This window comes from Polyodon spathula, chromosome 8 (assembly GCF_017654505.1).
Source record: "Polyodon spathula isolate WHYD16114869_AA chromosome 8, ASM1765450v1, whole genome shotgun sequence".
Classification (NCBI taxonomy): Eukaryota; Metazoa; Chordata; class Actinopteri; order Acipenseriformes; family Polyodontidae; genus Polyodon; species Polyodon spathula.
Window position 1 is genome coordinate 5,109,881 of NC_054541.1, and position 11,858 is coordinate 5,121,738.

At 38.6% G+C, this 11,858-nt stretch overlaps 1 protein-coding gene across 1 annotated transcript in view; it reads left to right on the forward strand.

Moving 5' to 3' along the window:
• LOC121319228 (teashirt homolog 2-like) overlaps positions 1-11,406 on the forward strand; it is a 63,366-nt gene extending 51,960 nt beyond the window's left edge. Inside the window, exon 2 of the mRNA XM_041256436.1 lies at positions 7,532-11,406. Coding sequence (XP_041112370.1) covers positions 7,532-10,575 — 3,044 coding nt within the window. The 3' untranslated portion in view covers positions 10,576-11,406. The remainder of the gene's footprint in view (positions 1-7,531) is intronic.
• The last annotated feature ends 452 nt before the right edge of the window (positions 11,407-11,858 follow it).

An 11,858-nucleotide genomic window follows, 5' to 3' on the forward strand; every position in this document is an offset into this window, starting at 1 on the left:
CTTAGCTTGGAGATGTACACGCTTTGTTGGCTGGTGCAGTACGTATAATTTTGTCAACAGCCCATATTGAAACAGCCCGTAATAATATTAATTTACTACGGTCACCTATACGGTTACCTATAGCTAAAACTTGGTAATGTAAATTAACAGGACTGTCAACAGTGCCTGCTTTCCGATAAAAACTATGCATAAATATACAGTGGAATTATGTGTTATTTTAGAAGTTGACATGATTGTTTTGTAAGGAATGGAAACTTCACCACCCCCAGACTGTCTGTAAAAACACATTTTTTTTTAAATGCACTGTATCTGTTATTAAGGTTTGTGTAATAAAAACCATACTGGGTCAAACTGTACACATGGTTTCTTTGAAATGATATTTAGTACAGGGGCGGATATATTGTCCTTCTCAAATCTGAATCACTTGCCACTGCAGGGGCCTTTTCATATACTGTCTGATATATCCAGGGTTGATTTTTTTTTTTAAGATTAAACAATAAAAACAGGACTGGTAGGATTCTGCGTAGAATAAATGTGGTATCTGTTGTAACGGGTTAACGGATTTTCTGACCTTTGCATATCTCTATGTAAAGATAGCAATTTGTAGTGGCTGAGATTGGAGGTTTTGTCAGAATTTATGACATGCTAATCTATGTTTTTGGAGTTCTAGACAACTCTGTTTATCTCTGTTTATAAATTATAGATAGAACAATATTTAAAATATTATAGTGAATTAAATTCAATATTTGTTTCAGGTTTTACCTATCCATAAATTAAAGGCTTAAAAAAAAAATTCATTTTTATGAGGCTTGTCTCATGGCTCTTTAATCTGTATGATTATATCTCAATAGATGTTTTTTATTTAAACACTTTATTTCAAATATCTACGATTAGTCATTTATTAAGCATGACTCAAGCATGGACAAGGAATGTAATCTACACAAATAACTTATCAGAGCTGAAAAGTTAATCAGTGAATTTTGGGCCATTTATGAACCCTAGCCATGTGACTTACAGATTCATATGCAAAAACGGGTAGTATTTGGCTAATGTGCTGGCAATAATATGTTGATAATTGATAATGTTAATTGCCCAATTAACCAACTTCCTAGAAATCTGATGAACTATTCATCCGAAGTAAGTAATTCATGTTTAATTAATGATGAAAAGTGTATATCACCTCTATGTAAGCACACCTGTGCTTCCTGATTCTAGGAAAAAAAAAACACATGGGAATGGCAGAGTTCAAAGGTCACATTGTCACATGATTTAAATTGCAGTGAGGATGGCTGTTTGCGTTCGGTGACAGCTTTTAGAATGTTTAGCTGAAGTTCAAAGCCAGGACTGCAGATTTCACAAGTGCTCTGTTAATATTATTCACAATGGTCAGTGAACAAAAAGGAAATGTCAGCAACAATCAGAAACCAAAAAATATGAAATAATTAGAAAATATATTCAAATTACCTGGTCCTTTTTGTAGATAGTTTTTTGAGCATTGGTTTAGGATAATTTGTTTCCAAATAAGTGTGAAAGAAAGCAACTGGATGCTTTGAGAATTAAACTTATTGTCACTTTTTACCTTTAAAACAAGACCTAACTGTGTACACGTGTACCAAAGCGAACCAAACTTACATAATAGATAAGTTTAAAATTGGCCTGAAAATAATAGTTAGGTTGGTTGGTTGTATTTGTGTGATTTTAATTTGAAATGTAAGGTCAAATGTAAAAAATGCATCCGTTTGTAAAACTGTTATGCATTTCTGGCTTGTAGGAATCCAGTTGTCATTCAGTCTCCTCTTTCTGGCTTACAATGTGTCTAAAATGTCTGTATGCTCAGTTATATAATTACACAGTCTCTGATTTGTAAAATAATCATAATTATCAATCATGCTTTTGTCTAATGCACACCAGCATGCCTCCTCCTCTCAGGGCTACAGGTGCAGTACTTGAGGCTTTGGATAAAACCCTACTTGCAGGGCAATGTTTTGTCAGAAACTCTTGATCCATTATCCACCCATGCTAGTTGTCAAGTATAAAAGTGTTTATTTTACAAATGCAGTCCTTATTACTAAACAGGGAGCCCTCTTTTAGCAATGTAGCTGAGCTTAATCGTGTTTTACTGAGTTGTTCCCTAGTTTGAATTCTGTCACACATTGCTGAGCCCACTTCACATCAGGATTTTGGTTCAATAGTAAAGTTACCGAGTGCAATTTATCCTGCACGGATCATGTCTGTATTTTCTTTAATTTTTATAATCCTTTTCCAAACTTTTATCAGAGATTCCCCCTTGCAACATTGCTGGCGGTGTTTGAAACGGGCAATGTGGCATAAAAAGAAAACAATCGAAGTTGGCAAAAGCTGCACAGGCTTTGTTGCAGAGCGGTTGTGCTCTTTAAACAGTTGAAGTATTTAGGAATGTAGCTTGATCTCTGCCCATGGCTTGTTGCTTGACTTGATGACATTATTTTTTTTTTTAAATAAATACATAGCAACCTGGGAGGCAAAATGCTTGAAACTAAATGGGTAACTTTAAATGTCAATGCTGTAAGTAAGACTGCTTCTAAAGGGTAATCCTGCAAGTCCAAAATATCTTCTATAATTCGAGTTGTTCATTTTGTGTTAATGGTTAGTTCTTTTTTTTTTTTTTTTTTTTTTTGTAACCTAATGCAACTAATGTACATATTTAACTAATAAAAAGGTACGGTAAAAAATGTTTAAAAAATAATCTAATTTGATCTCACAACTGTACACATGTTGTCAGACCCCTTGGCGTTTGCTATACAGTGAGCTGGACTTTTAGGTTTCTGTGCATTAACTAACCATTAAAAAATACATTTAAAAAAAAGTTCAATTGTTAGCAAGTTAGCTTTTAACAGTTAAACTAAAAGTTGCACCATGAAGTAAAGTTTGAGTGTTTTGTAATTTGTATTTCATGTATGGAGTCATTGAGAAGCGTTTATTTTAAAATGCACATTAAGTGTAGGTGTTGTGTAGGCTGACTTAATTAATTAAAAAAAAAAAAAAAGATTCAGCTACTTGTTATGCGTTTGATACCTAAAGAAAGTCAGTACTAACACAAAAGACATTGGGCTTAATTTACTCCAAATCGTCTTTAGCACGTTATATTTTTTTTCTCAAAGAAAAAACATAATTAACATTTCTAAAACAAATAATAAACAGTTTGAAAGCAATCCCGAGCCCTCAATTAAATTTCTGAGTTGTTTATTTCTGGGTTGGTAACTTTCTTGAGTGCGTTTCTAATATCTGAACAAATGGTGCTAATGACAACTGGGAGTACATGGCTTTGAGAATCCGGCTCATTGGCTCATTACCAGCACATCTGTGTAATTGAATTACCACTGTAGGTGTTGCTTTCGTACTGTACTGCATTCTTTGCTAATAATAACAGGACTGTCACAGAAGACGATCAAATTATAATTCCTCAATAGAAGAGAATCCAGGCAGAATCCAGAAGTATCCAATGTGGGTTAAAGTAGACCTTACAGCTGTCAGGGATGTGCCGGTTTATTTTTAACACACATCACCAAGTGCATCCCACCTCAACGCTGCTCTGAAAACATGCACAGCTGTACAAAACACGTTTGAATTGTATACCTATCTGAATGTATGATTTCAAACTATGTCTTTTGTGCAACAAGGTGTCCAAGCAAGCATCAGCTCTTGTGTATACGGTAGTTTCATAATACATAAAGCAACGTTTTCTGTGGTTATTTTAAATGGGCTACAACCCTGCCTCTGATTCCATTAGCGGCGTGCTATTCTTCTATAGTGGTTTGCTTTCCTAATGCACTTGTTTTGAAGCATCTGAGACTTAGGCAAATACAGTGCATTTTTGGATGGTGTACTGTATGTGTTTTTTTTTGTTTTATCAGATTTGTGCAACAAACTCTAATCTAATCTCAGATGATTATCTGGAGTTAAAAGGGCTTAGTGTTATTGATAGAATGACTACCTTACTAACTGTTCAATTAATATTAGTCTTGTATTATTTATGACACAGATATCTGTAATTGAATTGACAAATTATTATAAATGAAATGGTCCTGATTCTGTTATTTATTTTTTTCAGATTGTTGGTAGATAAGCAGATTTACATGCATGCCATTTTAAAACAGTGCAGTGTCAGGACATTGCAGTATTACGATGGCGTTACAGTATGCAGCTGCTGATGTGCTTCTAATTCATTATTCTATGAGGATTCATCATCCTGTACATTTAGATGCACTGTATATTGCATAGTGTATGATTTATTTTTCACAAGGGGGGCAGTACGTCACAATCACTAGCCAGCACCCTTTCACCTTTTTCTATTTCTATGGATGGAATCCCATTTTAAATACCATGAAACAGGACGACTGCACCACCGTTTCTGTGGTAACGCCAGAGAGTTTTACCATATATAAATGACTTAATTCAGTCATAATAAGTAATTACTTGTGGGATAAACAGAAGTGGTTCTAACGCAAAAAATTTTTTTAGGGGTACCCATGAAGAGACATAGTGATCAGTTTTGATTCTCTAAATAGCATGAGGTTTTAATACCGTGTGGCGAGGTGCATCACCCTTGTGCGTATTTTGTATTATTTTGTATTGTCTATTGTTGTTTTATGATGTAAGTGTATGTATGTATTGGTGTAGGGGGTGTGGTGTTATTAGTGTGTAAATTGGAGGGAAACACAGAAGTATTAATGCAGAGTGGCTGTGTTAAGATCCACCATGATTTAGATCACGAAAATGAACCCCATTGTGCATCCTTTATGTGATTTGTCTTTTTCTACTATACTTACTATCTATGTACATAAGCGTGAGAGGCATCCATTCTGTGCTATCACTCCGAAGTTCTGATTTGCTGTAAACATCTAGACAAAAGAAAAACCTTTGACTTGGTATTCATTTTATTACCTCCTGAGGGACATGAATGCTGCTGAAGCTATCCAACATGGTTAGATGTAGGCGTACTAAGCACACTAGTTTATTGTTCAAGGTGCAGATAGTGTTTTAATGTTGTTACGTACTATATTTGACTGTATGTTTCTTTCCTAATAGGAACGTGTTGGAAATATGAGCTCATAAAATATATATATATATATATATATATATATATATATATATATACAACTCTGGAAAAAATTAAGAGACCACTGCAAAATTATCAGTTTCTCTGGTTTTTCTATTTATAGGTATGTGTTTGGGTAAAATGAACCTTTTTGTTTTATTCTATAAACTACTGACAACATTTCTCCCAAATTCCAAATAAAAATATTGTCATTTAGAGCATTTATTTGCAGAAAATGACAACTGGTCAAAATAACAAAAAAGATGCAGTGTTGTCAGACCTCGAATAATGCAAAGAAAATAAGTTCAGATTCATTTTTAAACAACACAATACTAATGTTTTAACTTAGGAAGAGTTCAGAAATCAATATTTGGTGGAATAACCCTGATTTTCAAGCACAGCTTTCATGCGTTTTGGCATGCTCTCCACCAGTCTTTCACATTGATGTTGGGTGACTTTATGCCACTCCTGGCGCAAAAATTCAAGCAGCTCGGCTTTGTTTGATGGCTTGTGACCATCCATCTTCCTCTTGATCACATTCCAGAGGTTTTCAGTGGGGTTCAGGTCTGGAGATTGGGCTGGCCATGACAGGGTCTTGATCTGGTGGTCCTCCATCCACACCTTGATTGACCTGGCTGTGTGGCATGGAGCATTGCCCTGCTGGAAAAACCAATCCTCAGAGTTGGGGAACATTGTCAGAGCAGAAGGAAGCAAGTTTTCTTCCAGGACAACCTTGTACTTGGCTTGATTCATGCGCCCTTCACAAAGACAAATCTGCCTGATTCCAGCCTTGCTGAAGCACCTCCAGATGAGTCCAATTTTCAGCTTTGCCCAACACCTGGTCATCTAATGGTTAGACAGAGACCTGGAGAGGCCTACAAGCCACAGTGTCTCGCACCCACTGTGAAATGTGGTGGAGGATCGGTGATGATCTGGGGGTGCTTCAGCAAGGCTGGAATCGGGCAGCTTTGGCATGAATCAAGCCAAGTACAAGGTTGTTCTGGAAGAAAACTTGCTTCCTTCTGCTCTGACAATGTTCCCCAACTCTGAGGATTGGTTTTTCCAGCAGGACAATGCTCCATGCCACACAGCCAGGTCAATCAAGGTGTGGATGGAGGACCACCAGATCAAGACCCTGTCATGGCCAGCCCAATCTCCAGACCTGAACCCCATTGAAAACCTCTGGAATATGATCAGGAGGAAGATGGATGGTCACAAGCCATCAAACAAAGCCGAGCTGCTTGAATTTTTGTGCCATGAGTGGCATAAAGTCACCCAACATCAATGTGAAAGACTGATGGAGAGCATGCCAAGACGCATGAAAGCTGTACTTGAAAATCAGGGTTATTCAACCAAATATTGATTTCTGAACTCTTCCTAAGTTAAAACATTAGTATTGTGTTGTTTAAAAATGAATCTGAACTTATTTTCTTTGCATTATTCGAGGTCTGACAACACTGCATCTTTTTTGTTATTTGGACCAGTTGTCATTTTCTGCAAATAAATGCTCTAAATGATAATATTTTTATTTGGAATTTGGGAGAAATGTTGTCAGTAGTTTATAGAATAAAACAAAAAGGTTCATTTTACCCAAACACATACCTATAAATAGTAAAACCAGAGAAACTGATAATTTTGCAGTGGTCTCTTAATTTTTTCCAGAGCTGTATATATATACAGTGGCTTGCGAAAGTATTGACCCCCCTTGGCATTTTTCCTATTTTGTTGCCTTACAACCTGGAATTAAAATTGATTTTTTGGGAGTTTGTATCATTTGATTTACACAACATGCCTACCACTTTGAAGATGCAAAATATTTTTTATTGTGAAACAAACAAGAATTAAGACAAAAAAACAGAAAACTTGAGTGTGCATAAGTATTCACCCCCCCCAAAGTCAATACTTTGTAGAGCCACCTTTTGCAGCAATTACAGCTGCAAGTCTCTTGAGGTATGTATCTATAAGCTTGGCACATCTAGCCACTGGGATTTTTGCCCATTCTTCAAGGCAAAACTGCTGCAGCTCCTTCAAGTTGGATGGGTTCCGCTGGTGTACAGCAATCAGTCATACCACAGATTCTCAATTGGATTGAGGTCTGGGCTTTGACTAGGCCATTCCAAGACATTAAAATGTTCCCCTTAAACCACTCGAGTGTTGCTTTAGCAGTATGCTTAGGGTCATTGTCCTGCTGGAAGGTGAACCTCCGTCCCAGTCTCAAATCTCTGGAAGACTGAAACAGGTTTCCTTCAAGAATTTCCCTGTATTTAGTGCCATCCATCATTCCTTCAATTCTGACCAGTTTCCCAGTCCCTGCCGATGAAAAACATCCCCACAGCATGATGCTGCCACCACCATGTAAAGCAATCTGTCAAATGAATATGATTTCCTGTGGTAACCTGTATATATTTCAAAATTTAAAACCAATCAGTAACCATCACATCTTCTCTCTTCCAGTGTACATGCCTGACGATGAGCTCAATGTTGGGGAATTGGCTGAAGGAGATGAAGGGGAGAATGATGGCTCACGAGAAGAGGAGTGCCACGACAGCAACAAAGCCAGTTCTGAGGACCAGGAAGACAAGGAAGCCGATAATAAAAGCAGCTACAGCTACCTGAACTCTCCAGCCAGTGCTCTGTCCAATCAGGAAGTAGAGTTAGAATCACGCCTCAGTGACAACAGCGACAGACTGGTCGACTTCAAAAGCACCTCTTCCTCTGAAGATCACAATAACAAGGATGAAAACGGTGACTCTAAACTGAAAGACAACATGCAAAACAGTCTGGAAAAAATGAGAGCCGCCTACGCCAACTTCCTGTCAGACTCTTATTGGACAGGTCTCGGGTTAGATCTTAAGGCGACCAATAACCTAGGCAGGGCCAGCTGCGACAGCACCAATGGAAGCAGCATGAGTGTGTTTGATTGGCACCAAGACGCCCTGTCAAAAACCCTGCAACAGACTCTGTCTCCCAAACCTGTTTCTAAGCCAAACCTTTTTAGTTCCGTCCACTTGTATAGACAAAACAGCAAACCCTGTGGGACCGTGTTTACAGGGGCTAGCCGCTTCAGGTGCAAGGAATGCAGCGCAGCGTATGACACCTTGGTGGAGCTTACGGTGCACATGAATAAGAGCGGACATTACCAAGACAACAACCATGACAGACATAAGAATGCCTCGACGTCCTACTCAAAGACGAGGAAACGAAACTTGCAGGACATGGAAGGAAAGGAGGATGCCATGAAGGTCCTCAAATGCATGTTCTGTGGTCATTCCTTTGAGTCCCTTCAAGATTTAAGCGTTCACATGATCAAAACTAAACATTACCAGAAAGTGCCTTTGAAAGAACCCATTCCGGTTCTCGCATCAAAAATAGTCCCTCCAGCCAAGAAGCGTGCTTATGAAGCCAACAGGCCTTGCTCTCCGGATTCCACAACAGGGATTTCAGGGTATACCGATTCACAGAAAACACCTGGCTTCAGCGCCTTGCATAATAACCGCTATGGTTACCAGAATGGAGCAAGCTACACCTGGCAGTTTGAGACCTGCAAGTCTCAGATCCTGAAGTGTATGGAGTGTGGAAGTTCTCACGACACTCTTCAGCAGCTGACGACTCACATGATGGTTACGGGCCACTTTATCAAGGTTACAAGTTCAGCGTCAAAGAAGGGGAAACAGTTAGCTCTTGACCCTTTAGCCATAGAAAAGATGCAGTCTTTAGCTGAGCCGCCCGCCAGTGGAACTCAGCCACCTACGGACGTGAGCCAAGAATCTCCAAATATCACAGCATTGGCAGAACCAGATATAAAGAAAGAAAGAGCAGACAAGCCAGGTGGAAATGTATCAGAAGAGATGGATGTGAAAAATAGTAAACACGAAGATGATGATAAAAAACCAGGAGATGCTACTTTTAAGTATCCTTACCTGCGTGAGGAAGACCTAGAGCATGGCTCAGGTGGGGGAGGCGATATCTTAAAGTCTTTGGCCAACACAGTAGCATCAGCTATCAATAAGGCTCAAACTGGGACTCCCAGCTGGAGTGCATACCCCAGCATTCATGCAGCATATCAGCTCTCGGGGGTGATCAGAAACTCCACACACCCAGCTTCTCAACCTCTTCAAGTGAAGCAGAACTTCAACAGGTTAAGGGCAATTGCCCCAAAGGAGAAGTTTTTTCAGACAAGCAAGGGAAATGATTCACTTTCTGCTCCATTGAACAATGCACACATCAAAAAGGAACAAAATAATGCGACTGAGGTAAAGGACACTCAAAATACTGCGCTAGGTGGGACTGATGACAACGACATGCAGGAGGATTCTCCTGTTGCTTCAAAAACAGAACCAGCTTATGGGAGAGAAAACAGTGAAATTAAAGAAGGCATCAAACCTGACCTTTCGGAGAATGACAAGAAAACGTCAACCCCTCCTACCAGTAATGGCTGCAGTAATCCCTGTGCTCTCGTAAGTGACTCCTCAGAGGTTCTCAGTGTCAACCCCCTAAGTGCTCTGCAGTCGGTTTTGAACAATCACTTAGGGAAAGCCAACAAGCCCTCCAGTGCCAGATCAGACTCTAAAACAGCCATGCTTTCCAAACTGAACAGGAGCTTGATGGAGAAACCAGCCTTGGCACCTGTCCCGCCTAGATCCAGCCGTCTCACCAACTGCTTTCTGTATGAAAACAATGACCAACCGATTGATCTGACTAAATCGAAAAGCAACAAAGCAATGGCATCCTCTTGTGCACAGTCTTGCACTCCAGTGCAGAAAAAGCATGCTCTGTCTGACATTGCTGATATGGTCAAGGTTCTTCCAAAAGCCACAACACCAAAGCCATCATTGCCTTCAAAGATGCCTTCAGTGAAACTTGAAACGGACGTCAGACACTTCGAGGATGTCTCGGCAGAACTCTATTCCGTCCACAAGAGAAAGGGTAGGCAATCGAACTGGAATCCGCAGCACCTTCTTATCCTGCAGGCCCAGTTTGTTTCGAGCCTCTTTCAGACCTCCGAAGGCAAGTACTTGCTGTCAGACCTAGGCCCTCAGGAACGGATGCATATTTCAAAATTTACTGGACTGTCCATGACCACCATTAGCCACTGGTTGGCTAATGTCAAATATCAGTTGAGGAAAACAGGAGGGACCAAATTCTTGAAGAATATGGACACTGGCCATCCTGTCTTCTACTGTAATGACTGTGCGTCTCAGTTTAGGTCCACCTCAGCATTTATCAGCCACCTGGAGTCCCACCTGGGCTTTGAGTTGAAGGACATGGACAATCTTCCCGTAGAGCAGCAGACAAAAGTAGGACCAGAACTTTCCAAGGCCATAGGAGTTAGGCCAACTGAAGCCGCAGCTGTGGAAGAGGAGATGGACACTAAGTTTAAATGCAAATTGTGCAGTCGGACATTTGTCAGCAACCATGCAGTAAAACTGCATTTAAGTAAAACGCACAGTAAATCACCAGAGAACCATTCACAGTTTGTTGATGTGGATAAGGAATAACATTGTCAGTAAGTAGAAGATTCTGTTGTAAACATTTCTACTACCAGTACCTGTTGTTTATATTATTATTATTATTATTATTATTATTATTATTATTATTATTATTGCTTTACTTTTCTCAACATTTCTTAACATGTTTCAAGTGGCACTTCTAATCACAAGAGTAACATATTTTGTAAGCAGGATCAGGATCGGTCAACTGTTTCTTGTTTTAAATAAAGACTAATATGTACCTAGTGAATGGGTTATCACAAATAAAACCTGATCAAGTCTGGGTGTTTCTGGGTCACAGTATCCAATTATTTTCCTCTGTTATAACCCCTTACCAGTGATGAAATGTATTACTGCTTGAAGCATAAAGTGCTGATGTTAGCATGCGATAACATTGGCGTCTACTATTTGTTTGTATGATATCCCAATTCTTTTTTTTTCTTTTAAAATGATAAATGCATTTATTGTTATTTAATTCATAAAACCAACATCTGCATAAAAAAAAAAAAAAAAAAAAAAAAAAACAAAAAAAAAAAAAAAAACATGTTCTAACTGGTAGAAAGCCCTACTTGCTGGCACATTTAGAGTATACTGAAATGTATATTGCTTTGTAAAAATGTTGTGTTTTGCGAAAATAAAAATAAAAAAGCACTTTACTAAATGTTTCATGACCAGTTTAGATTTAGATGCTGTACACTAGACTGACTGGGAATGACAAGATCTTTGATTAATGTAAATACTGCAGTATGGAAATAGTCAATGTTTCATGTTGAATGAACATGCTGAAACTAATGAGATCTACACCTTTTGTACTGGTACAAATAAAGCGTTAACATTTTACAATGTGCTCTTATTCCAAGCATGTTTTAATTGCAGTAATTAGACTGGGTTCAGAAGCGCCTCTTGTTTTTTGTGTTGTCTGCTACAGCAATAAGGCGGACACTTTATTTTTTATTTTGATTTTGCAAAAAGAAAAGAAACACTGCAAAGAAAGCCTCTGATAACACGGAAAGAGCCTAGTGTCATCTTTCATTGGTTCGTTTAAGAACATTTTTAGACTTTTTGCACTGTTCATCAAACTGTAAAGAATGTGCACCGATGACCATTCAATGTGCCACATAGAAAAACATAAGCATATGAGTCAAAATCTTTCTTTCTGAGACCTTAAAGATGTAGTCATACCCCATATGATTTAATGTAGTGGCATATATTAATTGAGGTTTATTAACATTGCTGAGGCTATCTAGTTGAATGAGAGCGCAGAATGTTAGTATTGACACGGAGCAAGCAAT